The 27,471-nt window shown below is 51.6% G+C and overlaps 5 protein-coding genes across 10 annotated transcripts; 2 read left to right on the forward strand and 3 right to left on the reverse strand.

Moving 5' to 3' along the window:
- Positions 1–3,158: 3,158 nt before the first annotated feature.
- Positions 3,159–4,099, reverse strand: LOC125990010 (adenosine 5'-monophosphoramidase HINT3). The gene is made up of 5 exons (XM_049756594.1): positions 3,860–4,099; positions 3,678–3,795; positions 3,513–3,582; positions 3,323–3,449; positions 3,159–3,239 (listed from the first exon to the last, which is right to left on the reverse strand). The coding sequence occupies exons 1-5, from the start codon at positions 3,944–3,946 to the stop codon at positions 3,192–3,194; spliced, it is 450 nt and encodes a 149-aa protein (XP_049612551.1). The 5' UTR covers positions 3,947–4,099; the 3' UTR covers positions 3,159–3,191.
- A 91-nt stretch (positions 4,100–4,190) lies between these two features.
- LOC125990009 (adenosine 5'-monophosphoramidase HINT3) lies at positions 4,191–5,633 on the reverse strand. 2 transcript variants are annotated; one of them, XM_049756593.2, is made up of 5 exons: positions 5,467–5,633; positions 5,015–5,132; positions 4,876–4,945; positions 4,558–4,684; positions 4,191–4,492 (listed from the first exon to the last, which is right to left on the reverse strand). In XM_049756593.2, exons 1-5 carry the CDS (start codon positions 5,611–5,613, stop codon positions 4,445–4,447), a joined length of 510 nt encoding a protein of 169 aa, XP_049612550.1. In that variant the 5' UTR covers positions 5,614–5,633; the 3' UTR covers positions 4,191–4,444. The 2 variants fall into 2 exon arrangements, with proteins under 2 accessions (XP_049612550.1, XP_068505309.1); XM_068649208.1 differs by lacking the exon at positions 5,467–5,633 and having other exon boundaries at positions 5,015–5,232.
- Positions 5,634–5,753: 120 nt separating this feature from the next.
- Positions 5,754–12,189, reverse strand: ncoa7b (nuclear receptor coactivator 7b). 2 transcript variants are annotated; one of them, XM_049756592.2, is made up of 17 exons: positions 12,052–12,189; positions 11,146–11,284; positions 10,624–10,772; positions 9,890–9,960; positions 9,713–9,820; positions 9,546–9,641; positions 9,354–9,479; positions 9,093–9,277; positions 8,650–8,771; positions 8,179–8,571; positions 7,941–8,112; positions 7,705–7,852; positions 7,496–7,624; positions 7,265–7,417; positions 7,099–7,194; positions 6,956–7,029; positions 5,754–6,892 (listed from the first exon to the last, which is right to left on the reverse strand). In XM_049756592.2, the coding sequence occupies exons 2-17, from the start codon at positions 11,220–11,222 to the stop codon at positions 6,757–6,759; spliced, it is 2,235 nt and encodes a 744-aa protein (XP_049612549.1). In that variant the 5' UTR covers positions 11,223–11,284; positions 12,052–12,189; the 3' UTR covers positions 5,754–6,756. The 2 variants fall into 2 exon arrangements, with proteins under 2 accessions (XP_049612549.1, XP_049612548.1); XM_049756591.2 differs by having other exon boundaries at positions 8,650–8,804; positions 12,052–12,188.
- Positions 12,190–17,938: 5,749 nt separating this feature from the next.
- Positions 17,939–22,819, forward strand: gata4 (GATA binding protein 4). Of its 2 annotated transcripts, XM_049756260.2 has the most exons (7): positions 17,939–18,880; positions 20,906–21,072; positions 21,154–21,279; positions 21,353–21,434; positions 21,558–21,727; positions 21,798–21,972; positions 22,049–22,819. In XM_049756260.2, the coding sequence occupies exons 1-6, from the start codon at positions 18,277–18,279 to the stop codon at positions 21,921–21,923; spliced, it is 1,275 nt and encodes a 424-aa protein (XP_049612217.1). In that variant the 5' UTR covers positions 17,939–18,276; the 3' UTR covers positions 21,924–21,972; positions 22,049–22,819. The 2 variants fall into 2 exon arrangements, with proteins under 2 accessions (XP_049612217.1, XP_049612216.1); XM_049756259.2 differs by having other exon boundaries at positions 17,945–18,880; positions 21,798–22,819.
- A 474-nt stretch (positions 22,820–23,293) lies between these two features.
- On the forward strand, positions 23,294–27,331 carry fdft1 (farnesyl-diphosphate farnesyltransferase 1). 3 transcript variants are annotated; one of them, XM_049756252.2, is made up of 8 exons: positions 23,294–23,526; positions 24,615–24,712; positions 24,956–25,139; positions 25,275–25,403; positions 25,581–25,772; positions 25,877–26,053; positions 26,185–26,337; positions 26,470–27,331. In XM_049756252.2, the coding sequence occupies exons 1-8, from the start codon at positions 23,428–23,430 to the stop codon at positions 26,689–26,691; spliced, it is 1,254 nt and encodes a 417-aa protein (XP_049612209.1). In that variant the 5' UTR covers positions 23,294–23,427; the 3' UTR covers positions 26,692–27,331. The 3 variants fall into 3 exon arrangements, with proteins under 3 accessions (XP_049612209.1, XP_049612208.1, XP_068505281.1); XM_068649180.1 differs by having other exon boundaries at positions 23,354–23,602; XM_049756251.2 differs by having other exon boundaries at positions 23,324–24,712.
- The last annotated feature ends 140 nt before the right edge of the window (positions 27,332–27,471 follow it).

Raw genomic sequence — 27,471 nt, forward strand, 5'->3', positions numbered from 1 at the left:
TCACAACGCTTTTGCTGTAATCAATTCAAATCTTTTTTATTTTATTTACATTTGAGTCAATGCAACGTGCTGAGGAGAGCCAGGCATCAGGAGGAGCTTCCCGTTCTCTCGCTCAACTTGTTTCAACTCCGCAAAGTTAATTCAGCAAGGAGCGGTACTCGTCGGGTGTAAAGGTGACCTCCTCCTCCTCATCTTGGTGTCCATCCTCCTGAGGTTCATTCCGTACTTCCTCAGGTGCCGCTTCCTCCCGAGGTTCGACAATCGTCTCGTCCTGTAACGCTGAGGTAGGAGTGTCATCTTCTGGAGGTGCGCTCTCACTCTGCATCTCCATTTCCAGAGGTAAAGTTGGGGTGGTATCAACTCCAGGTTCAACATTTGCCGTCACATCCAGCTGAGGTCCATCATTGGTCTTGCCCTGCTGGGCTAATGCGGTGGTGGTGTCGTCATCTTCTGCGAGGTCATGCTGCTGCGCTCTGACGTTTTCCTCGTCCTGTAAAACGGGTGAAGGTGTCTCATCTTCCTGGAGAACAAAAGTCATCTTATGCCGAGGTCCAACTCGGCCCATTTCATCCTTTTGAGCTGCCGCAGTTGCACTCGGACCGGCATCTTCCGAGCAAGTCGTGTGGTCAGACGGCGCTCTGGCGTCCGGGTCCAGATAGAACTTGACTTTCTTCACCACCCCGGGCGCCGCGGTTCTTCCACACTCGTTGGGCGGCGGCGACGGCAGCGCCTTGTCACTCACGAGCGCCGTCACGCAAGCCACGGGCTCGTCCGGCTCGACCGTGGCCGTGCTTTCCTCCCGTTCTGCGCTCGTCTCACGTTGCTGAGATTGCGAGGTGGCTGCCGCATTCTCTTGGGGTCTGGCAGCGTTCTTCTCTTCCTCCTGCGCCGATGACTCGTTTGGACTCGCTTGACCGGTGCCCTCCTCGGTACGACCCGGAGCTGAGCCGTCGCCTCCGTGCGTCACTTGTGGCTCAAGCGTTTGTTCTCCCCGAGTTCCACCGCTCGGGTCCCCCTCGTGAGAAGTGGTGTCCTCCAACCGAATCTCCTGGACCTGGTGGGAAACAAGATTTGTCCGAAACTCCGGACTTGTGCTATCAAATTCTGTCCGCTCCTCAGCGCTCTTGTTGGCCGGAAGTGCAGCGCCGGTCCAGGCCGGGTCAGGGTGGTCCCGGTGGCTTTCGACTGTCTGGACCTTTTGAGCTTCTTCTAAGGGCATCTCCTCTTCGACAGGCTTTGTGTCCCTCGTTTGAGATTCAAAGTAGGTCTCTTCCTCTCCACATGCTGCTGTGTCATCTAATTTGGGCTCTGAAGGAATGTCCTCAGCCTTCAGCATCACATTCGAGTGGACCGTCTGAGATTCTGACGTGGTCTCTCTCTCCAGAGCCGCTCGTGCGCTAGCACTGGCGTTGCCCTCACGTTCTGCGTGGAGCCCAAAGAAATGCTCGGCTGTTCTCTTTTCCCCAAGAGGTGCTACATCCATCTCAATCTCCAGTCTAGCGCTGGTGTCATCTTCCAGAAGAGCTTCAGCTATCCAGTGCGCTTGAAGCGCCGCTATATTCTCCTCCGCATACGTGTCGTTCTCCACAGGTGACAAAGCAAAGGTGATGACGTCATCACCTTGGGCCATCTCATTTCCGGGATTTGCAGCAGTCGCGGCGGCCACGTCCTGCTCCTCCCACGCCGTTCCTTCGAGCTCCCGAGGTGCCGAGGTCGTTTCCGCCTCCACCGAGGCGACATCATCGTCATCCACTTCCTCCGTTGCGTCAATATTAGGCAAGGCTGAAGTGGTGTCCTCCTCCTCCTCCTCCTGAGGCGTAGGATTTGTTTGAACTGTGTCCCCCCGAGGCGAGCCATCCCTCACAATCCAACCGTTGTCTGAAGTTGCTGAAGCTTTTGGGCACTTCTCCTGCAGCTCTGCGCTCATGCAGTCCGCCTTTGGGTCTTGGGGCGTTTGCTGCTCCAGAGGTGAAAGTCTTCCGCCCTGTTGGAGCAGCTTCATCTTGCCCAGATGAAGCCAAGCTCTCAGCATGAGATGTTTCATGTTGAGCGCAGTCAGTCCCACGCCGGTCAGAACCTCCTGAGATCCCACCGGCGGCCTGGTATCCTCGTGTGAGGTCGTACGCGTGTCATCTTCAAGCGCAGCCTCGGGAATTGTCCAATCCTTCGCTTCACCGGCCGTGCCGGCGTCAGGTGCAGATGTTTCAGATGTGTCCAGACCATCAAAGTGCGTCTCCTCGTCTCCACGGGATGAAAGCATCTCATTTTCCCGAGGTGCAAAAATGCTCTCATCCGCATTTGACTCCAGTTGGTTGATTGGTGGAGCTCTTTCCTGCTCCTGAGTGTCATCTACAAGCGATTCGACACGAGTCTCGAGTTGCTGAGGTGATGGAGCTTTTTGAGGTGCTGCAGGTGGTGGTGGAGCTCTTTCCTGTTCCTGTCCACTTGCACAATCGTTGAGGGAAGGCGCAGGCTGCTCTTCATTTGCTCCAAGTGTCTCAAATGTCTCGTCCAAGATGGAATCGGCAGCTGCGTCAAGAGCTTGCCTCTTGTGGGGTGCGCAGTCCACGTCCTTCTGGAGCGTGGAAGCTTCAGGCCGGTCGGCATCCTTCTGATGCCCGGTGTCGGGTCTGACCTGCTGAAGCGACGCCGTTAGACAGCCCAGCTTCTGAACCGTGGCCACCTGCCCGCCGCCGGGTTCCACGAGCTGCTCCTCCTTCTCATCGTGCTTGGGTGGCGGCGGCGGCGGCGGCGGGGCTCGCTGGGATCTCTGGTAGGGTGTTCGGTGTTTTTGATTATGCCGGCGTTTGCGCAGCTTTTGTTTACTCGGCATTTTGGGAGCGGGCTCGCTGCCACGGATGGGAGTGAGAAGATACTCCCGCTATACCTCAGCCAGCCTCTCCATGTGGCCCAAATGAGCAAGGTGCAGTCATTCTTTGCAAAGCCCTAGCATGCGTTTGTCATCAGAGAATCAAAGCACCTTACTCTTTGGCGCGATGATGACGACATCACGCCCAAATCTAATCCAATCCTAAAAAATGGAATAAAATGCTGCAGGAAGCTAAAAGTTACTCTACTGCCCCCTAGTGGTCGACAGCTGTCATTGACAGCCAAAGGATCCCAAAGTGTCACTTTCCCACCAGTGAATTGACCTCGACTTGAACTTGACTATGTTTATTCCACGGATGATTTCATTTGATTCTGCCTCGTGTCCTGAGCTGCGACAGCGTTTCCTCGACCTGCAAGACGCTGCAGTCAGAGAAGAGGCAGGCACCCAAAGAATGTGCCCGTTGCGCTCGCTCTTGCGCGCTCGCTCGCTCACCGAGATGAACCAGTGCGACTGCGGCCCGTATCTCCGCTGCGAGCTTTCGTTCATCTTGCTGGCCGGGGCCAAGGCGTGCAGGTGGAGGTGGGGCACGGATGAGAAGGGAGGTACGTGGAAGCCCAGCCTGCATTGCGGAAAGGCAACAACACTTCAACTCCGTCACAAGACACTTGCAATTGGCCTTTACCTGATGTCTTTGAGGTCGCGCACTTTGTTTTTCTCCAGGGCGCACTTTCCCATCTCGGCCATTCGCTCCACTAGCAAGAGCGCATGACACTCTGTCAGTCTGTCAGTCTGTCAGTCAGTCTGTCAAGTGACAAAGCGCACCAAATGTTGCCCTATTCCCGCTGACCTGTGGGGATGTGTTGCGCACGCAGAGCTTTACAGTTGCAGATGTGCCTTCTGGTTATGACGAGGTAATGATGACCAGCGCCCGGCTTGACGTCCCGGAAGCACAGCAGCTCCTCGTCCTACACGTACGCACGAGTTGGAAAAAGAACACCCGCCCAAGTTTTTCATCAGGAACTCACTTACGCTCAGGATGATTTCTGTGTCAGTTTGGCTCTTGGCTATCTGGCAAAAAGGACATTCGTCATCGTCACTGGAGATTTGAGTGGCCATGAGACCATTTGGAAGAGCGAGCCGGTCACCGGACCGGCGTAAACTCAGCTGTCAGGCCAAAGCAATCGATGACCGAAGGCGAAGCTGCGCTCGCAGGCTGCCGTAATCGATGACCGACCGAGCGGATCGGGCCAAGGTGCGTTCGAAGGCTGCCGTCAATTCCTCAATTTCAAGACATGGACCTTTAGCTCAACCTTTTTGAGGCTATTTTGGCCACTTTCGCCAATTGAAACACATGACAATCAAAGGTTTACAAGCCTTCATTGAATTTAATCATGCACAACATTACATATAATTTGGGGGGTAAAAGAGCTATAAATTAGGCGTCACCGACGTTTATTTAAAAGTGAAAGCTGATATTTATAATCCACATCACAACACAACAGATTGCTTTTCACAAGCGGGACAGATCTTGGCGGTAGTGCGCAAATAAACAAATGGGGGCTAAGCGTTGAAGCCCACTTTCCCTTTCGTTCCATCTGGTCCTCAGCCGCAACATCATGATGGTGAAGAAACATTTTTCAGATGCTTCCTCAGTGTTTTTTCCTAGAGAAAAAACAGATTTGAGATCATTTGAGTAGGATACATTATTCATGCACGTTAGCGCTCACCTCGATAAAGGCCAAGGATCCCGGTCGGAATTTAAACTTCAAGACCTCTTTGATCATGCTGACCGGGGCCAGAACGTGCAGGTGGAGGTGATCTTCCGACGTGTACGCAGGGTGATGGAAGCCCATCCTTCAAAAAAAGACATTAACGGCATGCGCATGCTGCACACTCTCAGGGCTTCACTTTGTACCTCATTTGAAAATGGAATACTTTCATTTGATTCCCTCATCATTGCAAAAAGACCAGACACAAGGCAGATTTCCATAGTTTGACACATAGTCCAAAACTTTTTTTTTTTTTACCCATGTCATAAGGGTCACCTTATGTCCTCCATATTTGCAAATCCTTGGTCCCGTAGTGCAGCTCTGCCCATTTCAGCCATCTTTTCAACTGCAACAGGTATCGCGAAACGGAATGAAAAACCATTTGATAGCATCAACATGAATGAGGCGCACTAACCAAGTCTAATGTGTCCTTTGTGCAGCGAGGAGCAGTTTACAATGTGCTCGACGGGAACAACCAGGTAATGATGCGGGGCAGCAGGCCTAATGTCCCGGAAACACACCAACTCACGATCCTGGGTGGAGACCATCACAACACAAGTGCCTGCCTGAAAGCGCGTCTGAGTCCGAAAAATACAGCCTCATTCTCGGCGTCAAAATAACAACAGTTCATGAACGCACCACACGTCAATTCCTGAAAATGCTCCCTGAAGGCACCACTTTATAATCAATTGCACTCGTAAGGGAAATTGTGTACACTATGGAAGACATTTGTGTTCGTGGCTGCGCAACCTGAAACGGCGATGACATTTTTCGACGGTCAAAATGTAAACAAAAACGTTCACTTCCTGCTTGTGCGCCGCCACACCCCCGCAAGTACATGGGAAAAAAAAAAAGTCGTTTTCTCACTTTTTTTAAAACGTCAGCTTTGTCGTCTTTCCCGTTAGCGATCATACAGAAAGTACACCAATAGTTTACGCTTGCGTCGATAGTTTTGGCCATTTTGTTCCCCATTTGAAACCAGCCTTCTGGTTTTACGGGATACGATAACGTCATCGTCAAAGATCGCGTGTGAGCAATAACAGTCTACTCGGCTTGTGTTTTCTCAAACCCTTCCAAAATGCTCCACATCGGCCTGTAATCATTTGACAGTTTGATTATTTTTTAGCAAAGAGAATTTACGACACCACACACAGTTTGAACATTGACATATGTATGCAACATTTATTCCTTTTAAATGGAGTTGCAACACCACCACCACAATAAATAGAGATCACTCGATCACTCACTCACTCACTCGCTCGCTCAAGACAGCAGTTTGGGGATTGACAAGCAACGAGAATACTCAAAGAGCATTCACAGTAACGACAACGACAACACCGCAGCTCGTTTTACACAACTGGCATGGCTATGGCACAGTACTGATGATCGAGCGCACAATATATCCATGCACTTCCAAAGCAGTGTCAGATCCAGGTGCATTGACGCAATGATGTCTTTATGCAGTTAGTGGTATGTAAAGAGTGCAGCGACAACCCCCAACGGGATGGCGGTGGGGGGGGGGGATCCCTTTTTGTAGTGCTGTGGGGACAACACTCAGTCCTAATTTAAGGACGCACTTCACATGCCTTTTAATCCTCTAGTGCAAAGCATTATTGTCTTCAGGCTTCAAAACACCTCCGACGTCCGTAAACGGGAGCGGGTGGGACCATAGTGCTTGTCGGCTTGCGTCACAATATTTACAGTGCTGTATACATAGTGTAAAGCACATTCTCTCTATAAAAGTACAAGCGTAAAAAAAATAGCCTTGCTCGTAGAAATAGAACCAACACAACGTAAAATACAACTGAAAACAATTCTAGTATTTGGTCAGCAAATGAAACTGTGGAACACTTGGCGCTCACGTTGACGAGGAAATGTAACTGAATCCAATTAGATCGAGAGGAAATGCAGAATTTGGAAAGAAATATTCCAATGGCAAATCTGGCCTTCCATTTTCGGTTTGTACATTCAGACAATGGCGGTGGTTTAACCCGGTGATTCGCAACCACGCATTGGAACTATGCTAGCGACCGAGACAGATGGCAATGGAGGTTGGGAAACACGGCTTGAACCTAAAGCCATGGGGGCGGCCGCCTTGTTCTTCCAAGCTCGACGTGTTCCTCCTGGACGCGCTCCTCCGAGCGTGATGGCGGGGAGCTACTCGAAGCTCCACACCTCCAGGCTGTGAATGTTGAAGTCCTGCCGGCTGGAGAGCGGCTGGTTGTTGAAGGTGGCGCACTTTGTCGTGGTGCCGCGGTACAAGCTGGCGTCCAGCCACAGACCCAGTTGACCGCTAGACAAAGAACCAACATTAAGGGTCAACAAGTACCACAAGTGACCACGCGGAGGGACCTACCCGCCTCCTCCCATCTGCAGCGAGTCAATATTGCCTTTGACAAAGTAGGAGTTGTCTCCCGTCCAGCGGTACACCTGCAAACAGGTCGCGAGCAACGCAGTCTTACGTGCTTTGCTAATGCCAATAATATACACGAGACAAACCTTGATCTCGGGGCAGAAGCTGTAGAGGAAGGTCTCGCCGGTGCCGTAACAGTGCTCGCTTATCCGGAAGGGATGAGTGGAGAAGGCTCCGAAGATCTGCCGGCACGTCAAAGTCGGTACGAGTTGGCAAACGGCCGCTTCCAAGCCAAATGGCAAACTTGCCTACCCGGTTATCCGCATCTTTGATGACCAGCAGAACCGGACTGTCCACGTTGAGTAGGTTCCGGTAGAGCGTCTTGAGGCTGGTGCCGTGTTTGACCGTGCTGTAGGCCAGCCGCCACACGTAACCCTGCACGCGGGCCGGCAAGCGGCAGGCCAGCTAGACCGTGGCAGGGGCCAGCCGGCCATCGCTCACGTTAGGTAGGCCGTGCAATCACGCCAGCAGAGGGCGCCGTACCTTCTCCACGTGCGTGTCCTGCAGCAAATGGCTGGCGTCGCTCAGCAACGGCAGCCCGTCCACCGGCAGCTCGCCGCCGTCGCAGCTGCCCAGGCTCTGCCTCCGCTTGGCCTCGTCGATGGTGATGATCTGGAAACAAAAGTATTGAAACAGCTGAGCGGAGATCAAACCGTCAAGACGGACGGGACGCCGCCAGTGCCTGCTCCGACCTCCCAGCTGCAGGAGGCGGGGTCGCCGAAGAAGTTGTCGATCATGTCCAGCTCGTCCTTCTCCACCACCACGAAGCCTTGCTCCCTGGCCTCTTTGCCGTACACGTCTGGTGACCACTGGACGAAAAAGGCGTACAGGTGGTCCACTCTGAAACACGCAGGCAGCCACATGTCACTTTTAAGACGCTGGATCTCTCTCTCTCTCATGCGTCAAAGGTGCCAAAGTTTCATCAGACCTCTCCTGCGGCACAGCAAACCAGTACTCGGGTTTCTTTGCCGAGCTTCCGAAGGAGTGCGCCGGGCTGGACGTCATCCCGGTGGCGAAGGACTTGCGCATTGGCTTTCCCACTTTGAAGCACAGGAACATGGGCGGGCTCTTGCTCTTCTCCTCGGAGGACAAAAGCATGTCTGCGCGCAGCCCGTCGTCGCGTTGGTTAGTGGGCCAGCTGTCCCGATACTTTTGTCCACCCTTACCTTCAATGGGCGCCTGAATCCTCTCCATCAGCCAGGTCTTGACGTCGGCGTCGTAGCTCTCCCTCCGTCCGTCCTCCTGGCTGAGCCGCTGGGCTTTCTGGGGATTGTCGGCGACATCGGCCGTCGCCTTCTCGCTCGACTCCTCCGCGCACGTTTGGAGCTCCGCAACGTTTGACGTGGCCTCTCGGGCGCTCGGGTTCCCGCGCGTCCGCCCCGCCTCCGACCGGACGGACTCGGCGTCTTCGACGGAGCTGTTCCGTGCTAAGCCTTCGTCGTCCTCGGCTTCCCCTTTCCGTCTTTGGACGGCGCCGGACGCTTCTTCGACGGGCTCCAGCTCGGTGAAGCCTTCGTCCGAGGGAGACTTGGTGGTTTGCTCTCCTTGCTCCGTGCCGACTGTCATGGGACAAGACGGACGGAGGGAGCGGCGTGGGCCGGCGTGTCGGAAGGTAGCCTTTCCGAGCGAGTCCTCACCTGCGTCCAAGAGGGCCGACTCCAGGTCGTCCAGGATGATGGGCTGCTTGGCGTCCAGCGCTTTGTAGCGACTGAAGGGGTTCAGGTCCTGCTCGGAGGGCAAGCGCTCCCACTCGCCGGGCCTGTAGACAGGACACAGATCCTGGGCTAGGTCGCTGTGGGGGTCACGTTGAGGATGAAAATGGAAAGGGGGGGGGGAAGAAAAATAAGGTCCAAATGAAATGAGGCATGACTGAAATTAAAACATGAAAGCCAAGAAGACAAAACTAGGACAGATACAAAACTTGTGTGACGTTCTCCATACAATGGGACACTTTTGGAATTGCAAACAGGCATCAAGTGTGGGAAATAAAATAAAAGTAAAAATGTTTTGGGCGTGGGCTTACGACGGCAAAGCGTCTTTCAGCTTCATAAAAGTAAAAATGTTTTGGGCGTGGCCTTACGACGGCAGAGCGTCTTTCAGCTTCATGCGCGACACGTCGTCGTAGAGCGCCACGGAGACCATCTCCTCCATGGGGCAGATGAGGCCGTACTCCTCGCAGCCGTGCTCGATGACCAGCGGGTCCGACTTGTGGGGGTCAAACATGATGTTGTTGGGCGTCACGATCAGGACGCCGCCCACCACGCCCTGCAGAGAGCGACACATCCATCCGGCTGCTGCACAAAGCCAATCCAATCAAAGTTGAAAGAACTTCAGGACTCACCATCCCATCAGTGAAGTACTTGCAGCTCATCTTGATGAATTTAACCGTGGCCGGGCTCTCGTCCTCGGAATTTGGGGAGAGCTGGCGTCGGAGGGACCGCGCTGGCCTGCAGTTTGGACCGTCTTCCTGAAGACCAAAGTTTGTCCGTTACATTTGGATCAACGTTACTTCAGAGTGGCAACAATTACGTACGAGACTCGTCACCGCCGAGGACCCGTTGGTAAGTAACGGGTCCGAGTCATCCTGAGCCTTGACTTCCGTCCGGCTCACGTCGGGGACAAACAGCTTCTACGAGAGCAACGGGCAAACGACCTCGTCGATTACAACTGGGAACACGTCAAATTGGATCCGTTTCTCACCTGACCAGGGTAGACGCTGTGGCAGAAGAGCTTGTTGAGTTGGACTAGCTTGTTTGGGGTGATGTTGAAGTTGAGGGCGATGCTGTTGAGGGAATCGTTGGGTCCCACCTACGACAAATGGGGTCAACGGCGGCGGACGATCCGGGAGCCGACGCCGCGCGACTCGGGTCTACTCACAATAAAGTCCACCGTCCCCGGTGGCCTCCTCTTCTCCTTCTTTGCCGGTTTATTACTTTTAGAGCCGTCGGCTGCGAGCGAGACGACAGACGAGTGAGCGTCGTACGGACCGAGTGAATGCACGAGCTAGCTGTCACGTGCTAAGAATGAAACGGCGAAGCTCCCGACCGCGAGGCACGTGGCCCATTCATCGTGCTGCTACTAACACAAGGCTGCGGATGGTCCAATCCAGTACCAGGAGTTGCTTGTCTCCCATTTTGTAAAACTCAAAAGCTTAGCCAGCCCAGTCGCCGTTATCATGCACACATTTGCCTAAGAGACACAGAAGCTTTTAGTGGAGCGCTGCCCCCCCCCCGGCATGACTAAGACAATCGGCGTCTGAGCCATTTCACTCGACTCAAGCTGGCTGCAGACAGCCAACAATCGATCAAGCGTGAACGTTTGCATCATCCCGCCCGATGAGGTGAACTTCCTAACCCTGATCCAACGCGTCCTTGAATTTGACAAATAATCCACACCTAATGTAAACGGAAATGAAATTAGAGCAACAAACTGGAATTGTCTGGCGTGTCTGATTGTCGCTGGGGAAAAAAAACTTGGCCGGCCGGCTGTAGCAGGAAACGGCTTACGCAACTTCCTGCTGAGCTCATGGCAGCAAATGGCTTTGAGAAGGCACCATCTCGGTTGCTATCTACTCAGGAGGAGAAATCCAATCCAACGTGCACCGTCTTTACCTGGGCTGCCGGGAGTTTTGGCGCCGGCTGTTCTGGGCAAAGTGGCCTTCTTGGGGACTTCGCTGTCGTTCGGGCTGTCCGGACAGCCGATGTGCTCGCTGGCGCTTTTCTCCGATTGGCTCTGCTTGAGCTGTCGCCGCCTCTTCAGCCTGGCGGATCGACATCAAAACTAGCAAGCGAAGAATCTCACGGCCATCATTTTGGGAGCACTTAAGCTGCCAACTGCATCAGGCCACTTGAACACAGGGAAATTTAAAAGCCATAGAAAAGCATCCTAAGTGTTGTTAATGGGATGGATGGCGGGCGAGGCAGGGTCGATGAGGCCTCTCCCTTCTTGGCTTAGGCTGGGCCGGGCCGGTGCAGCTCTGGAATCCCCAGCGCGCCATCTGTTTCACTGCAGGCTATTTTCCCCAAATTCCTGTTCCCTTGCCCTCTTTGTCGCTCGAGCAACGCGTAGTAGAAGGCAAGGCAGACTTGTGTGCATTTCCCAAGCACATTTAGCCATGCCAAAGCGTTCCTTACCTGGCAAAATATCCCGGCTTTCTGTCCCTCTTCTCCATTGGTGCTAAACGTGCATGCTCGGGCACATCAAACTGCATCCATCCATCCACCCTACACGTTGCTGCTGCCGCTGCTTCCGCCGTTGCCCGTCTTTCTCCTCCTGCAAAGGGAAGATGCACACACCCCGGCCGGTTAAGAGCCTTTGGTCATGCTCGGTGCAACAACAAAAGCGAGGGCAGGGGCAGGGGCGGGGGCATCCGTCAAACTGGGCATGAACTAAAACACACACATCTGCTTACGCTTAACGCTGCTCCCCGTGTTATGATGCAAGCAAGCAGGCAAGCAAGCAGGCAAGCAAGCATCCTTGCCCCAAAGCGTTGAACTTGGGCACCATTATGAACCTTGCACGAAGACAACCCAACGTTACATAAGCAGGCGAATCGGTGGTGAAAGTGGCGACGTTTTACCCTCTTGTCATCTAGCTGAATTGCTGCCTTTGCATCGGCGTTTGCTCACACAACGACATAATTCCACAACGCTATCGACGGACGGACGGACGGACGCACGGACGGACAGAGCGACCGACCGACGCCAACGTCTGCCTTCCTTCGTTCCTGCCTGCCTGCCTGCCTGCGTACCTGCAGGCAAACAGTCTGTGCTTGCGTCCCGAATGGAACGCCGAGAGAGCAAGGTCCAGTTTCCCCTGCTGATGATGCTAACGCGCTTGCTAACTGGTAGCAGCGGCTCTGCTGGCAAGACAATGGGCGACCGGGCGGAGGGACGAGACGCGACGCGACGCGGCGCAACGCGACTCGTTACTTGCACGTTCCACGCCGCTCCTCGTTCGCTCCCGGTGACTTTATGACGGCATCGTTCTAAAGTCTCGTGTCATGCAATTGATGGAAAAAGAGCGCTTTTAGCACATACCTCGCGTGCATCCTTGCGCAAGTTCCTTTCGAGCTGGACGCGACGTTGACGCCCTCTACGGGGGAAATCAAGTGTAAACAGCGATAAACAGACGCTCTTAACGTGCTCAAATCAAACTTTCGGGCCCTCTAACTTGGATTTGTCCTTGTTTTACAGCCTATCTTTGAGAGGTATTCTTTTTAAGGCATAAAAACAAAGAGACAGAAAAGACTTTGATTGATGATATCATGCGTGTCACCTCTGCAGTAAAATGTCTCTACGTGACTTTTTCTTTCCCCCCCCCGGTGGCGAGGGAAATAGGTATGAAAGTCAACGCCATTTAATTAATGGCACCCCATTAAAAATCCCCGACTTGATCCAAAGAGGATGCAATCCAGGCATTTCGCCTATAAGTGGCAATGTTTCCCACCATTTTACATGAGCGAAGACGCCGCTTGCCACTTGTCTCACTTTTCTACATGTTTCGAAATCAGATTGCATCATTCTCCCCCCAAAAAGTGTTTATTTTAGCTATTGTTTTGCAAAAGTGACGAGATAAATTGCCAACACTTACATGTTACTGAGGAGGGGCCTTGAGGAGATCCCAAATGATTTGCCAAGACGTCACGCAAAGGTTCAGCTTGGACTAGCGCGGCTACTTGTGATAAGCGCTGCGGCGGCGGCGGCGGCGACGGCGGCGGCAGCAGGAAGACGCCGAAGCTAAACAACGCTTGACAACGCTCTCGTACGTCACACAAACCGTGATCGATGCACACGAGGGGCCCGCAATTCTTTCGAACGATATAACGTGTGAAAAGGCAGTTAGTTCTTCTGTCGGTTTTGTTTACAAGACAGAAGGATACTTGACAGGCCCGCCAATTAGGAGGAGAACTATTCGAGGCAGGCGCGCTTGTTATTTATAGAGCTGATGTCAGGACAAAGAGCATCCTCTTGAAAACTTGACAGCGATTTTGCGCCCTGACTTGAAGTTTGAATGAATAAAGCGCTGTGATACACGTTTGTTTGTTTGTTTGTTTGTTTGTTTGTTTGTTTGTTTGTTTGTTTGTTTGTTTGTTTGTTTGTTTGTTTGTTTGTTTCTCTTCATTCTTACTCAAGTGACGTCACTTCGATAGCGCAATACATCATAATAGATTGTTATCCGACGAAGTTAAAATAGCGACTGTAAAACGCATTTTTTTCCGGTGCGCCCCAATCGGTGACGTCACTCAACGCATTACTTAGTAAGAGGTTACCGTAAGGTTAATTGCTCCCTGACCACAAAGGCGCATGCAGCCAGCCTGCCAGCCAGCCAGCCACCGATCTATCCGAACCCGGAAGTGATGGAGACGCGCTTCGCGCTTGTATCCATCCGGTGCGCTGCCACCACGGCCACCGTCACGAGCTGTGCCGAGCCGGCGCGTGACCTCTGACCCTGGATCGACGCGGTCAGCCCGAGGTTATCAGCGCTGAGCTTTCTGCTCTTAAAGCGCGAGTGCGGATTCTGAAGGAGCCTCCAAAAATATACCGAAAACAAACAACCAATATGGCTCCCTCCTGTAACACTCTTTGCTCAGTATTCAATTTTTTTCTGGCTTACATGAGCGCGGCAAGGACGCAAACAAGAGCGGCCGATTGTTTACCTTGCTTATCAGTGATGTTGTAACACGTGGACTGGACGCAACACAGAAGATGGCTTGACTTTCTTTGTATGCATCTCAATAATGCTTCAAAAACAGGCTGTGTGGCTCATCTGCTTTTTAACTCTCCCCTGATTTCATCTGCCATAAAAAAGAGGCTCGTCTCGCACAGTAATAATCCTTTTCTGACAAAAAAAAAAAAAGGAACAGCCTATAGGTGCAAATATCAGGCCCCACAAACAGCGGCTGATAAATAACAGCCATAAATTCCAGTATGATTTATGAGCTGGTCATCTCGGCACTTAGTCAGCTTTTTATGCACCGTGGAGGTAATGTTCCCGCTCGAGGGAACTTGAGCGTGCTATTGCCGCCTGCGCGCACACGGAGATAGATGTACGTATGTATATATGCTCCCACGGCCGCACTCAGACGCTGCTTTAGACTAGGCCAGCGCCACATCAGTACATCATCGCAGATACGCCTCGCAAGCAAGCGCCAGATAGCAAGTCTGGCGGCACACAAGACATTGTGTCCACTCTGTCGTGTTTACTTATAATGATAAGCTTTGATGGATTCGCAGTCCACCTCGAGACGCCACACACACAGACGCATGCATGCATGCAGTGGGAGGAGGAGGACGACGGAAATGTTGTTTGGGATGGCAAGATTTAGCCCAGATGCATCGGAATCACCCGAGTTAGCCAAACGTGATGTCGGTCGGTGATGCCGCACAACAAAGCAAACTCCCCATGAGGACTTAAAAGTCAACTTCAAAGTTTGGCTGGCTTGACTCAAGAGCTCAAGCAGGCAGAGCTGTCCAATAAAGGGAGTCTGTGTCGTCTTTGGGGCCACGCTCCAAAAGAAAACAAAAGTTTTCATTTACCAGAACCGAGAAACTTTTGGATCATCCAAAGTTGTCTTTGCCAGGTCGGATTTTGCACTCTGCGATCCGCCGCTCGCTCTGCTCTGCTCTGCTCTGCTCTGCTCTGCTCTGCTCAGTGTTTCCTACCAGTGGTTTACTTAAAGCCGGCGGTGGTCCAGACCTTCGGCTTGGGACCAATTAAAAAGACAAATGAGCTATTGCGCAGACGGACCCCAACAAGCCAGGGCTGGGTGGCGTTCCACTCACGTTTCACTTGCGCCTCTCGCTACCTGCAATTCTTCCTTCTTCTTGACGCAACCTGACTCATTATTTTGCAGCCAAGGCCGCCATTTGGGCGTTTAGGGAGGAGGAGGAGGGGGGAGTGAGAGGCAGCCATTGGGAAAACAACGCTGGCCTGCTTTTTTTCGCCCGCCCGGCTCTTAGGCTACGTCTCACCCCTCCGCTGCCGTCTGTCAAGGCCGTCGTTTTGTTCCTCCCACTTGCGGAGGTCAGCAAGAGAGAAAGGGAGCAATACACACACAAACGTGGGACTGAGCGAGCGTAACCGTTACAAATCTTCTCCGTCTTATCGTGGACAAGCCACTGATAAGTGTGTCTCCACTCCCCATCCGAGAGATCCATCTCGGAAAACATCTGAGACGCTCCGAGGAGGGCCAATGTGGAAATGAACCTTCAGGCGAGGGACAGATTGATGGCCCGGTTCCATGCCGCCCGCTCCCCAAGCCAAAGCAAAGGTCCGGATGGGGAGCTGTTTCCATTGCGAAGAGGGTTTGAGTGGGAGTCGCCGGGCCGAGCCAAGGTGTTTGCTCTCTTTGGGAGTGCTGCACCTGCAACTAACGATGTGAACCTAGCCAACTTGGACCGCTGCCGCCCTCTCCCATCAAACCTGCACCCGATGACCCGTCCCCCCCCAACTAATGTGACACCGCAAATGCCCAAATGCATAAAGCCCCCCCCCCCCCTCAATTGCTTTGGCCTCAATGTGCCAATGCTAGCCCGCTATTGGTCGAGGTGGGCCGGGTCCCCGGTTCCCACAGCCCGCGCGTCGGCAGCCCCTGCGGCGCTATCGGCCTGTCTCCGGCCCCAGCACCGGCGGGCCCCCGTGACGTCAGGCCGGCGCTGATAACGGGGTCCGCTCAGGCCCGCCGCCAAAAAGGGCCGGCCCTTTGTATTTTTTGGTTTCGAGGGATGAGGTGGAAGGAGAAGAGCGGAGGGGAGGGGAGGGAGGGGGATCGGGGTTACACTAACAGAGCCGGCCCGGCGGTGGATAAGGCCCGCGGGCAGATAAGAGCGGGCCGAGCGTGGAGCCGCTTTTGTTTTGCGTGGCTCGTCCCGTCTGGCGGCATCTTCGCTGTGCTCCTCTCGGTCGCGCTCTCCTTCTCAAAGGCTTTCTTTCCATGCTCTTTTTGTCCAAACACCGCTGTTATCGACTATTTGTGTTTTGACAGTCCCGCTTGTTCTCCTCTTGCTTCCTGATTTCTCAAAAAGGGGCGGGGTTGATTTGGGACAGGAAGCAAGTCGCTGTCATCCGGGCATCTTCAGCCCCACCTGCTGAACTCTGCGCGACCCCTGGTTGCGACCACGTCGCGTCACCTTTACCTAACCTGACGTTGCCCCTCCGGCGCTCCTCCTCGTGCAAACAAAGGGCCTTCCCACGGAGCCGCGCATGTGTCGGACCGCCGCCGCCGCCATCCTTTTTAGCACACGTGAGGGCGGGGCCTACTGCGTCATCATCTCAGGAAAGAAGTGTTGTAAAAGCATTTTCAGAAACGCCATTGCATTCAGGCTCCCCAAATAAAAATTTGCAGTGGCACTTGAAGTGATTGCCGTGGCCTTTGTCCGTTCAACACGAGCGCTGCAAAAATGTGTACGTGGACGTGCCTTCCCTGTTTGTTCCTCAGGCCTTGGCTTGCCGGCGGACTTTGGCTGCTGCTTATCAACAGGAGAGGACCCGGGAGCCCCGTGGATAGCTCTTAATGCTAAAAATACACATCAGCAAAACCCCCCAAAAAAAACAGCTTTAAGGGCCACAGTGTGAAATAGCAAGCAAATATTGACTGGAAAGAAAATCTGAAAGGTGACAAAAAGAACGGAACATTTTCAATCGGAGCAGAACCGAGCCCACGCTGCAGTCCACTTTCAAAGCTATGTGGCCCGTCACTTTGGCTCATTGCATCCTTATTAGGTGTCATTGAGTGCTTGAGCTGCACTGTAAACAAACAGCGCCAACGGTCGGGCCGCTCCAGTTCAACCAATGACAACCTGCCTGCAACTGAGGAGTTAATTATTGCTCCACAAACACACGGCCGCTCGACGTGTGTGTGTGTGTGTGTGTGTGTGTGTCGCAAAGCAAAGGGAAAGAACTTGTGTCTCGCCTGCGTGACTTTGTGACCTTAGCTGGTCAAACACGTTTAATCCTCAAGCATAACGCCGAGATACTGTCCAATAACACACGCACGCTAAGTCCGTATTGATTAGCACTGTTTCATCGTTAACGGCCGAGCGAGCGGCGTGCCGATGATTGGCCCGATCAGATCAGCCGAGCCAAACGAGTGCGATCGGCGGCGGGGGACCGTGTCAAAAACAAAAAGGATTTATGCTGACGCGGTGAAACGACACCAGACACGTCGGTGGTGCCGTCTCGGGCTTCCTGCGTCACCGTGTGATGGCTTCTTCCTGGAGCCAGGAGTCTACCATAGTCTGGGAGCACGTGTGTGTGCGTGCGTGCGTGTGTGTGTGTGACCCCCACATGATTGAGACGCTGGCCCAGCCAAGACGGGGACACTTTTCCTGGTGCCTGCTTGACATATTTTGTGATTTCCTGGAAGCACCATACCTTGACCCCAGAGGATGTCACGAAAACACAGGTCGATTCGTTCGCACCAAACTGCAAGCGGAAGGAATCATTAGGAAAAGTCACTCCTGGCCATGTCCTTCATGTATGATCATGCTTATGCGTTATTTCTTTGCTGTTCATTTTTTTGTGCCTGCCATGGTGGTAACCATGACAACCACGCCACAACACCCTTTGCTCCAACGTGGGTGTAGCGCTCTTCCATACGGGCACGCCTTAATATTATTAGCCGGCTTATCGCTGTGCTTGCAGTTACACATTGATGACAGTTCCCCATTTCCACTCAGCTCCTACGATGGCCCCAGTGTAGAAGGACAGACAGATAGATTTCAACAATAATTACAATCATGTTAGACACCAGACTGTATTGCAGAAAGCACAAATACAATATTTATTATTATCATTATGACGTGTCAAGCTTTCCCTTCGTTGTGAATTGAGTGATTTTAACTTTACAAATGAAAAGACATTTTCGCAGACGTTTGTCTGCGGAACGTCTCGAGATTTTTCTTGGATTAAACGTGCAAACTGCACCAAAACGACAATGCAACGGCGCAATTTGCGAATGAATGTTTTGGGAAAGAGTGCAAGGCCGAGAAAGAGAGAGAGGGAGAGCGAAAGATCTTGATCGAGCTAAGTATTCACTCCTCCTCCTCCTCCTTTCTCTCCCTTCACTTGTTAATTTGATAAGATTCAATCGCACTGGTTGAGCGGCGGACAACAGCGACTGCAGCTCTTTTTTGACGTGATGTGCACGCTTCAAGTCACATTCTAAGGTGTGTGTGTTTTTGTTTTTTTTTTTATCGTCGCACAAGTGCACCCCAACTTGGCCTAGCTCCGGTGAGTCGGATGTGCAGCTTCCAGGAGAGGATATGTACCAGGGAATCATGAGCAGCAGCGGCGGCAGCGGCGGCAGCAGCGGCAGCAACCACGGCGGCCTCGGCCAGCCTTCGTACGAGGCCGCCGGCTTCCTGCACAGCAGCAGCAGCTCGTCGTCGGCCACGTCGCCGGTCTACGTGCCCACCACCCGGGTGGTCACGCAGATGATTCCTGGGCTGCCCTACCTGCAGTCACCCGGCGCGTCGCAGCCGCCGGCCTCCGCTCACTCCGGCTGGGCTCAGCCGGGCGTCGAGGCCTCGTACAACCACTCCCCGGTGTCGCCGCGGTTCACCTTCTCGGCGAGCCCGCCTCTGGCCTCGGTCGGGCCCAAGGACCAGGCGGCGGCTGCTGCGGCGGCGGCTGCTGCGGCTGCAGCTGCGGCCTCCTCCTACGGTAGCCCGCTGGGCATCTGTGCAAACGGGCGAGCAGAGCACTACGGCGCCCGGGGGCTCGGCGGCGCCTACCACAGCCCCTACCCGGCCTACATGAGCACCAACATGGGCGGAACGTGGTCGGCGTCCCCTTTCGAGAGTCCTGTGCTCCACGGCCTGCAGGCAGGTGCTGCGACGGGCGGCGGGACTCGACACCCCAACATAGGTGAGCGTGCGTGCTTGCGTACGTGCATGCAGAAAATATCCTTGGAATTAGCTAATTATTATTTGACCCCTCACAAAATATGTCCGCAATGGTGATAAGGACCACTTGTATATACTATTCGTTTCTCTTGAGATGTATACGTTGCTGGGCTCGAACAAAATAGATTATTATTATTATTATTATTATTATTATTATTATTATTATTATTATTATTATTATTATTTTTTTTTTTAAAACAAAGTCAAAATGTCACGCAGCCTATATTTCTTTTTCGGACGTTACTTTTATAATTCTTAGTTGTATTATTGCGTATTTGCTTTATTTGTTGTTGAGAAAATAAATGAGAAGAAACGGAATTTGCATTTAATTGTCCCGTTTTAGCATTTAGTTCCATTTTAACTGTACAACTCGATTTTGTAAACGTGAATGCGCGTAATTCTGCACAGGCCCAAGGACGACATTTCGATTGTAGGATTACAGTGTAAGTTATGAAAAATGCAACTTTACCTCCCCAAAATACGTATTAAAAAATCCAACAATTTCACCCCATTACAATTATAAGGAAACATTGTACGTATCAAATTAAAACCCCAGCAAAACAATCAAATAAATCAAGTTCATAGCAATCATTTTTGAAGATCAACTTAATGTGTGTGTGGGAAGGTATTTCATTTCAACCTTTTTTTTCTTAAATCAACACTTCAAACTGAATAGCTTATTATTTTTAGTTTTCAAGAAAATTGATACAATCATTTTTGTGACGTCCTTTATTTGAAACATTATTTTCCGCAGTGCTGGTAGCTATGAAATGACCTCATTCTGGCATAGTATGACTTCATAATGTCATGTGAGCTCTACCATGGCATCTTTAGCTATTTCTTGAAATGGATGAAAAACACCGAGGTGTGTTCAGCCGATAAGACGATTGATCCAATCTGACCTAACCTGATGGTTTCACTCACACTTCATTCATGAAATGGCGTCTTGAAAAAAAATCACATCAACATAAATCTGATAAAAGAAAGGGACTAACTGCGTGAGTTTGAATGCATTTTGCAATCGATTTTACCGATGCCTTTCTTTTCAGCGTGATCGCCTTTTGTTCACGGTCGATTTTCCAACTTCCACCTTTGTCCTGGTTGGATGCTAAAGTGTTGTTTTTAAATGGACGGCCTGATAAGGAGACACGCTGACATTTGTACATGACACACGAGTGCAACAAGAGTATTGTCTTGCGTTGATGTGTTGGCTACATTAGCTTCCGCACTCAAGGTTAGCTTCCTTTGCTTGTCTGTTTTGCTCCCAGCCTTGGGTGAGATCTGCTGAATCACGATATAATATTAGACAGCAGGGTGAAAATAAAGAAGATAGCACACGTTATGATTGTGAGGAGCGCGTGTGTTCCTATAGCGGCCCCACTTGTGCAGGTGCTCACCATATCTGTGCGAGAAAGGGCCCCCGCAGAAAAGCGAGCGAGACCCCGAGTCTCTATATGTCTCCCCGTGTGATGAAGCTTCTATTGCGTCTCTATTTCCAGCACTCGCTTTATCTGCTGGGAAGGAGGGGGGGGTGTAGATAAGCGCTGGGGCCTGCACCTCCTGCCGTTGCTGCTGCTGCTGCTGCTGCTGCTGGTCCACAACCACACAAGCAGGGCTGCAGGGCTGCAGGGCTGAAGGTTGATTTGCATCTTTCTTAATCTATATTTACCCCCCAAAAAAAATCATTATTTGTTTCGGTTGCACAAATGTCAAGAGAATGACAACAATGTATGATAAAAGCCCTTCACTGGCCACCAAATCCTTCAAAATGAAAACCCAAAATGGACCACATTTGTTCATTGAAATAGAACACGGCAGAAGTTTTATTTAGTTGAAAAATTGTCAACCAATATTACAAAACGAGACCAAGGTCAATGATTCGCCGTCGGTCGGCTCTTTGCGACGCTTGGCAATTTGCTCGTCGACCGTCCGGCCGGCCGGCCGGACGTGCGAGGTGTCGCTGACGGTGCGTGTCCCCGTCCCGCAGACCTTTTTGATGACTTCGCCGAGGGCCGAGAGTGCGTCAACTGCGGGGCCATGTCCACGCCGCTGTGGAGGCGGGACGGCACAGGCCACTACCTGTGCAACGCCTGCGGCCTTTACCACAAGATGAACGGCATCAACAGACCGCTCATCAAGCCCCAGAGGCGACTGGTGGGCCAAAAGCTTTTCTCGCTAATAGCAGCAGCAGCAGCAGAGGCCAAGCGATTTCTGAGCCGTCCGTGTGTCCTCTAGTCGGCCTCCCGGAGGCTGGGCCTGTCCTGCACCAACTGCCACACCACCACCACCACCCTGTGGCGACGCAACGCAGAGGGAGAGCCCGTGTGCAACGCCTGCGGCCTCTACATGAAGCTGCACGGGGTAAAAACAAAGAGGAGAAAATACTAACGGGGCTGTATTTCACCGTGACTTTACCCAGCTCCTTTTTGGACAGGTCCCGCGGCCGCTAGCCATGAAAAAAGAGGGCATCCAGACCCGCAAGCGCAAACCCAAGAACCTGAACAAGAGTCAAACTGGTTAGCAGCAAGTGATTGTCTTTTTCCTCCAAAAATGGACCCCTTGACTTCTTTTAGCAAGGTGAAAAATGTCAGGAGCTGTGTGATAAACATCAGCGTGGCGGGCGGGCGGGCGCTCCACAGGGCCTCTAAGAGACGAGGGGACTCCGACGGCACCGAGCAGCACTCACCGGGGCCCCAGCTCATCCTCCTCTTCCTCTTCCTCCTCTTCGGCCGTTTCCGAGGAAGCCCGACAGATAAAGCCGGAACCGGAGACTCTCAGTTTGTACACCCACAACGGCGCACACTCGCAGGTACCGTCAAATTGTATGATTTCCACTTTAGTATCCTGTTTTTTTTCATTCTTGTGACCTTTTGCACCAGATCTCAGCTCTGCCCGCCTACATGACGGCTCCAGGCGGAAGCCTGGCTCTCAGGATGTCCCCCAGGGGTCACGGCGGCTCTTCGGGCTCAAAGGCCGAGCCGTGGAACAACCTCATCCTGGCGTAGGACCAAGACGTGCGTGGGTGGGCCGACGGGGGCGGAGCGCTGTGACAAGGTTCAAAACACCATTTTGACAGATGATTGAATCGCAAGGCTTCACGTCCAATTCCATTTGTGACACAATTAAACAGGTCAGAGTTCAACGTCCAGGTCAGTATTGACGCATCTACTCAGGCAAAGTCGCACACGCCGAAGGTGACGGGCCTCAACTACAGCGGCGTTTGTAGTAAAGTTGCTACATTTTCCCGTTACGTGGCCATGCGTTGGCATTTCTAGTCACAGAATATCCAAATATTATCTTCAAGTGCTTTAAAGCGATAGCGATTGTATCATCACGTCCATTATCAAGAACATTTCGGTTTGGAGAAATGACACAAAGTGGCAAAACTAAATTGTTGCCTTTTTTGTACGCAAAAATAGGGCCCGTCCGTCCTTTGTGTCATTGTCATTTGATTCTCACTCTCGGGATCCTGTTATACTATAGTATTTATTTCCAAACATAGCGACATAATCAGTTCATTATTAAGCAGCTTAGTAAGCTCAAAGTTTCATTGTGTGGAATGATTGTACAGTATTTCTGGTGGCAAGTGTGTAAATGTGGTATATTATAGAAAAGCCGCAACTTTTACTTACATTAACGTAAAGGCTCTTCACTCCAGTATCAAAAGTTACAAGGAAAAAAAAAGAAAAAAAACTCGTTTGGGCGATATTGCAAAACCCCAGAAAATGCATTAGCACCCACTAACGTGACACTACCTATACAACTTGCAAATGTGGTGACTTGACATGTTGTCGTTCTTGTTTAATGAAGAAAAAGGGGGGCTCCAATGTCAGACAAATTATGTTCAACATTTCACTTCACGCCTCTATCCAAACAATAAATATATCACGCTCCTTTATAATTTGATCCAGTTTCACTTAATTGGTCCGGAAAATACTATTTGCTACCAATAATATATCGTCGTTCAACTAGCTATGCCAGACTTGTATGGTTTCGGTGCTGTGATTATGCTCTCATGCAAAATGATGTGTCTTTAGAAGCACCTCAGTAGACTGTGCAGGTGTATCTTGTGCCAGGACCAGTAAGTCTGTCGTCAATTGCTTGACTTGAAATATGTTTCAATCTTGTTTCATACAAGGTGGCTGGGCGTTCCTTTCACAATCACTTTTGTGTATCAAGTACTGCGTCGCGTCTATGTATATATATTTCCAGCCCGTTTCAAGCATTCGCCAGGGTTTATCACACCGGGGATGAAAAAGCCAATGACAGGCCAAGCTGTGGTGACGTACGAGGAGGCGGGCCATCACACCAGCCGCTCTGCTCGCTCATTGGCCACTGCCCCCTAGCCCATGCTCTGCCAGCCAATCGGAGGCGTGAGTCGATCTGGCCCCAGCCGGGAGAAAGAAAGTGCATGCAGTCTTCAATCTACCTTCGCGTATCTTTATTATTTCTTCTCGCATCCACGGGCATTTTGTTTGACGCTTCCTGCAGTCCGATTGAGTCGGCAACATGGACATCCTCAAGTCTCTCGGCCACCCGGAAGAGATTTACAACCTCTTTAAATTTAAAATGGGAGGCTGCCGAGCCGTCATGCCCAAATTGGATTACGTGAGTAAAACTGGAGCAATCATCGAAAGGAAGACAAATAAGGGAGAATATCATATCTTGTTGGAGGATTTATTATGTAAGGCTTTTGGCCGCTAATCCCGCCGTTTTGACGTCAGTGTCACCCCGGCAAGTATCAATACGTGCGACCCCAAACGTTATTTTGTTATGAATTAAAGTTTAAATTCTTTAGTGTGGCATCGAGACATGTCTGCAAATAATTTGAAAGAGGCTAACTAACCACCGGAAGGATCCACAAGTTTGTGCAATCACACTAGTCGGCCACTAGATGGTGACAAAAGACCTTGTTTTTGTATTTTTGTAATTGTTTTGAAAAATGTCATACTACCTGCACGGAAGCTGCACATTGCCAGTTGTGCAGTAAGTACTGTGCAGTAAGTACTGCAGTGTCAAACACAATGAAAATATAGAATAGAGAAGAAAAGTACAGTTCAGTTGCATTAACTTCTAAGTCCGTTATAATTGCATTCAATCTTAAGGTATATTTTTATTCAAGGTATGCACTTATAGTAATGTTGCACCGGCTTCCATTGGTATAAATTGTTCTTGTGTATTGACACATTCAATATGGCGGCGTCGTTGACGTTCATTCCTTGCCAAACATGGGGTCTATTTATTTGCGTTCACGAAGCTAGCGCCAAGGTTGCGGAGGAAGGCGGAGGCTTCTCCGTATTGCAAAATGTTGAGTCGAGTGCCCCCCCACCCCGACTGACTCCAAGGTTGTCTCAGCAGCTGCTCCTCTGACGCCCTCTACACAGCGCGCACGCACGCCCGCACGCACGCACGCACGCCGCGTCGAGCCAAGCCGCTGCGGCTTCTCGCTCGTCCGCTCGTGCTACCACTGACGTCGCATGGCCACTGGAGCGTGCTGCAAGTGCCCCATCTCGCTGGCCGTGTTCAAGCGCTCTCTGTCGGTGGCGCCACGGGGCCCGACGCCCGCCTGTCCCCGCTCGCTGCTGCCGGGCCGAAGGCTGGGCGAGCGGGGCCTGCGGGGAGCCGCGCGCTCGTCCTGCGTCCCGAGAGCGACGGGCTTCGGTCGTCACGCGGCCTTGTGTTGTCTGTCGTGCCAGGAGTCCATGAGCCAGAGCCTGAGGACGTGTTACGTGTACCTGAACCAAACCAGCAGGAGCTTTGCGGCTGTCATTCAGGCCCTGGACGGCGAGCTAAGGTGAGTGAGTGAGTGGGTGGGAGTTGTACACAAACAAGCGTGGATCCGCCCCCTGCTCAGCTCGGCTCTACGCAGTTCGTCTGGTGGGTGGGTGGCCGGCAGGACGGCCGTCCGGCCCCATGCTGCACTTTTGTTGCAGCTGACGTTTTTCCAATTGGAAATTGAAAAAGCCACAATGATCTGATCTTTTATTATGTGGACATACATACCTACATACTGTCCTGTCCGTCTGTCCTATTTCAGACACGCCGTGTGCATTTTCTACCTGGTTCTCCGGGCGTTGGACACAGTGGAGGACGACATGAGCATCCCCCTGGACAAAAAAGTTCCCATGCTGAATGATTTCCACACCTACCTGTACCAGGACGCCTGGAGCTTCAGCGAGAGCCAGGAGAAAGACCGGCAAGTTCTGGAGGACTTCCCCACGGTCAGTAGCTTCCACATGACGAAAGGCCACTTCAATGATAAGCTTGCGCTTGTAGGTTTTTTGTGCTGTGACGTAATCCCATTGAGGGCTTTTTATTGTGTTTGGGCTAAATATTTGGCTGATGACAATCAACAGATATCTTTGGAATTCCGAAACCTGGCTGAAGAATATCGGGTGGTCATCTCGGACATCTGCCGCCGGATGGGAGTCGGAATGGCGGAATTCCTGGAGAAGAAAGTCGGATCCATGAAGGAGTGGGACAAGGTGAACCTGGTTCTTTTAGGACACAACTCCCAGAACACCTTAAAGATCTCCTGAAGTGTTTTTAGAGATGTGTATTTTTAGTTCCGTGACTCGGAACAAAGATTTGGACATGGTGCACTGTTGCCAAATGTTGAGCCACAGTGTGACAGTTTCTCTCGTTGCTATTCGCCCGTGCAGTATTGCCACTTTGTGGCGGGGCTGGTGGGCATAGGCCTGTCTCGCCTCTTCTCGGCGTCCCAGCTGGAGGAGCCGGAGGTGGGCTGGGACACGGACTTGGCCAACTCCATGGGCCTGTTCCTCCAGAAGACCAACATCATCCGAGACTATCTGGAAGACACCAAGGAGGGACGTGCCTTCTGGCCACAAGAGGTGGGAAACGTGCTGCGTTGGCATCGCGTCGGTTTTGTTCGTAGCAAATAAGGAATACGAGAGCTCCTTTTTTTCCCTGCCCACCTTCCCGCTATCAATGCAAGGCGTGGAGCCAGTTTGCGGGCCGTCTGGAGGACCTGGCGCAGCCCGAGAAGCTGGAGTCGGCTCTGTCCTGTCTCAACCTGCTGGTCACAGACGCGCTGCGTCACGTGCCGGACGTCATCGCCTACCTGGCCCGCCTACGCAACCAGAGCGTCTTCAACTTTTGCGCCATCCCTCAGGTAAGGCCACGCCGCCGCCCCGCAGCATCCGCCTCCTGCAAATGGAACAAGCTAGCACTGAACTCCTCTGTAGTTCATATGTTTCCATTTCGAATGAGTGGCGCTTCAGCTGTAATGCTCTTGTTGACCAGGTGATGGCGATAGCTACCCTATCATCGTGCTACAACAACCCGCTGGTGTTCCAGGGGGTGGTGAAGATCCGAAAGGGGCAGGCCGTCACGCTCATGATGGAGGCCACCAACATGCGAGCCGTGCAGAACATCATCAGCCAGTACAGCCAGGAGGTGGCCATCTTTTATGTATCTGTTTTCAAGCGAAAGCGCCACAAGTCAAAATGAAATAAGTAGAAATATGTGAAGAAAAAAAAACAAGTATGAATCAACGGCACCGTTTCAACCTTGTGCTTTTGCTTGCAGATTCTGCACAAGGTCTCGCTGGCGGACCCGTCGCGGGACGAGACGCTGCGCATCTTGGCGCTCATAAGGGAGAAATCGCAGTCGTCAGACCTGCCCGTCAGGAGCCAGCACCTGTCGCCCGTGTACCTGTCGGCCGCCATGCTGCTAGCGGCCGTCAGCTGGCAGTACCTGAGCACCACGGCGGCGCGGGCCCAAGGTGCCGGCGACATGCAGGGACAGTAGCGGACTGGAGAATGCGAGCGAGCCCCTTCGCTGCCCTCGAAGGTCCACTTCTCCACTGAATAGACAGACAATGTTTGAGAGATTCAAGGAGTTTTGAGACATCAGTTTTACCAAAGGATAGAAAATTGAGTGGACATGTCTATCATAAAAGGACACAATGAAAAGTCTCCCGGACTCATGCCTGCAATTGAGCGAGAAGTTGGCAGTTTTGGGAAAAAGTCCAACATTCACCTCTCCCCTGATAATAGCGTAATCGTGATAAAAATGTCTCAGATGCCCCGACTGCCCAAACGTCGTCTTTTTGTTGAATTTTTGTAGCTTTCATTTTGCTCAAATTATGTACATCTATGACCGATAAGCTAAATATAGACACAGATATGTTGTCTATTTCAAGCCCTTAGAGAAATGTGTTTATTTTTTTAAAACTTAAAAGAGAATGATATCTAGTTCTGTGTGAGTGAGTGTATGTGTCGTGTACATGATGGAGTTGTGAGGCTGGTAGTAAAGTGTCCTTAAGTGAGCTTTGGCCAGCACAAAGACACCGAAGGTCTAGCTCTCCAAAAAATTGCTACTTAACGAGATCCTTGTTAGATTTGCTACTTTGTACATATCCGAAAAAGTAAAGCAAAAGAACAATTTACTGCGATTGTGAAGTGAATGATTTCAGATTTGGTGAATTCAGACACCTTCCTATCTATTAGTGTGATTTGAAAAAAAAAAAAAAAGGATATATTCATATCTTCAATATAATGTCGTCCATGATCTGTAAAATATAGTATG

Source organism: Syngnathus scovelli, chromosome 20, assembly GCF_024217435.2.
Source record: "Syngnathus scovelli strain Florida chromosome 20, RoL_Ssco_1.2, whole genome shotgun sequence".
Lineage (NCBI taxonomy): Eukaryota > Metazoa > Chordata > Actinopteri > Syngnathiformes > Syngnathidae > Syngnathus > Syngnathus scovelli.

Bases quoted from the DNA above. Each gene is read 5' to 3' on its own strand.
- ncoa7b (XM_049756591.2), bottom strand. From the start codon at position 11,222: ATGCAGTTTGATGTGCCCGAGCATGCACGTTTAGCACCAATGGAGAAG. The intron at 9,480-9,545 runs GTACGTAATTGT...TTTGGTCTTCAG, and splicing joins CCTCGGCGGTGACGAGTCTC to GAAGACGGTCCAAACTGCAG. The intron at 9,278-9,353 runs GTGAGTCCTGAA...CGCTCTCTGCAG, and splicing joins AGTACTTCACTGATGGGATG to GGCGTGGTGGGCGGCGTCCT.
- fdft1 (XM_049756251.2), top strand. From the start codon at position 24,396: ATGGCCACTGGAGCGTGCTGCAAGTGCCCCATCTCGCTGGCCGTGTTC. The intron at 24,713-24,955 runs GTGAGTGAGTGA...GTCCTATTTCAG, and splicing joins GCCCTGGACGGCGAGCTAAG to ACACGCCGTGTGCATTTTCT. The intron at 25,773-25,876 runs GTGGGAAACGTG...TATCAATGCAAG, and splicing joins GTGCCTTCTGGCCACAAGAG to GCGTGGAGCCAGTTTGCGGG.
- LOC125990010 (XM_049756594.1), bottom strand. From the start codon at position 3,946: ATGGCCACTCAAATCTCCAGTGACGATGACGAATGTCCTTTTTGCCAG. The intron at 3,583-3,677 runs GTCAGCGGGAAT...CGCTCTTGCTAG, and splicing joins TGCGCAACACATCCCCACAG to TGGAGCGAATGGCCGAGATG. The intron at 3,240-3,322 runs GTGAGCGAGCGA...AGCGTCTTGCAG, and splicing joins AGTCGCACTGGTTCATCTCG to GTCGAGGAAACGCTGTCGCA.
- LOC125990009 (XM_049756593.2), bottom strand. From the start codon at position 5,613: ATGACGTTATCGTATCCCGTAAAACCAGAAGGCTGGTTTCAAATGGGG. The intron at 4,946-5,014 runs GTTAGTGCGCCT...TACCTGTTGCAG, and splicing joins CAAAGGACACATTAGACTTG to TTGAAAAGATGGCTGAAATG. The intron at 4,685-4,875 runs GTGACCCTTATG...CTTTTTTTGAAG, and splicing joins GCAAATATGGAGGACATAAG to GATGGGCTTCCATCACCCTG.
- gata4 (XM_049756260.2), top strand. From the start codon at position 18,277: ATGTACCAGGGAATCATGAGCAGCAGCGGCGGCAGCGGCGGCAGCAGC. The intron at 18,881-20,905 runs GTGAGCGTGCGT...CCCGTCCCGCAG, and splicing joins GACTCGACACCCCAACATAG to ACCTTTTTGATGACTTCGCC. The intron at 21,728-21,797 runs GTACCGTCAAAT...CTTTTGCACCAG, and splicing joins ACAACGGCGCACACTCGCAG to ATCTCAGCTCTGCCCGCCTA.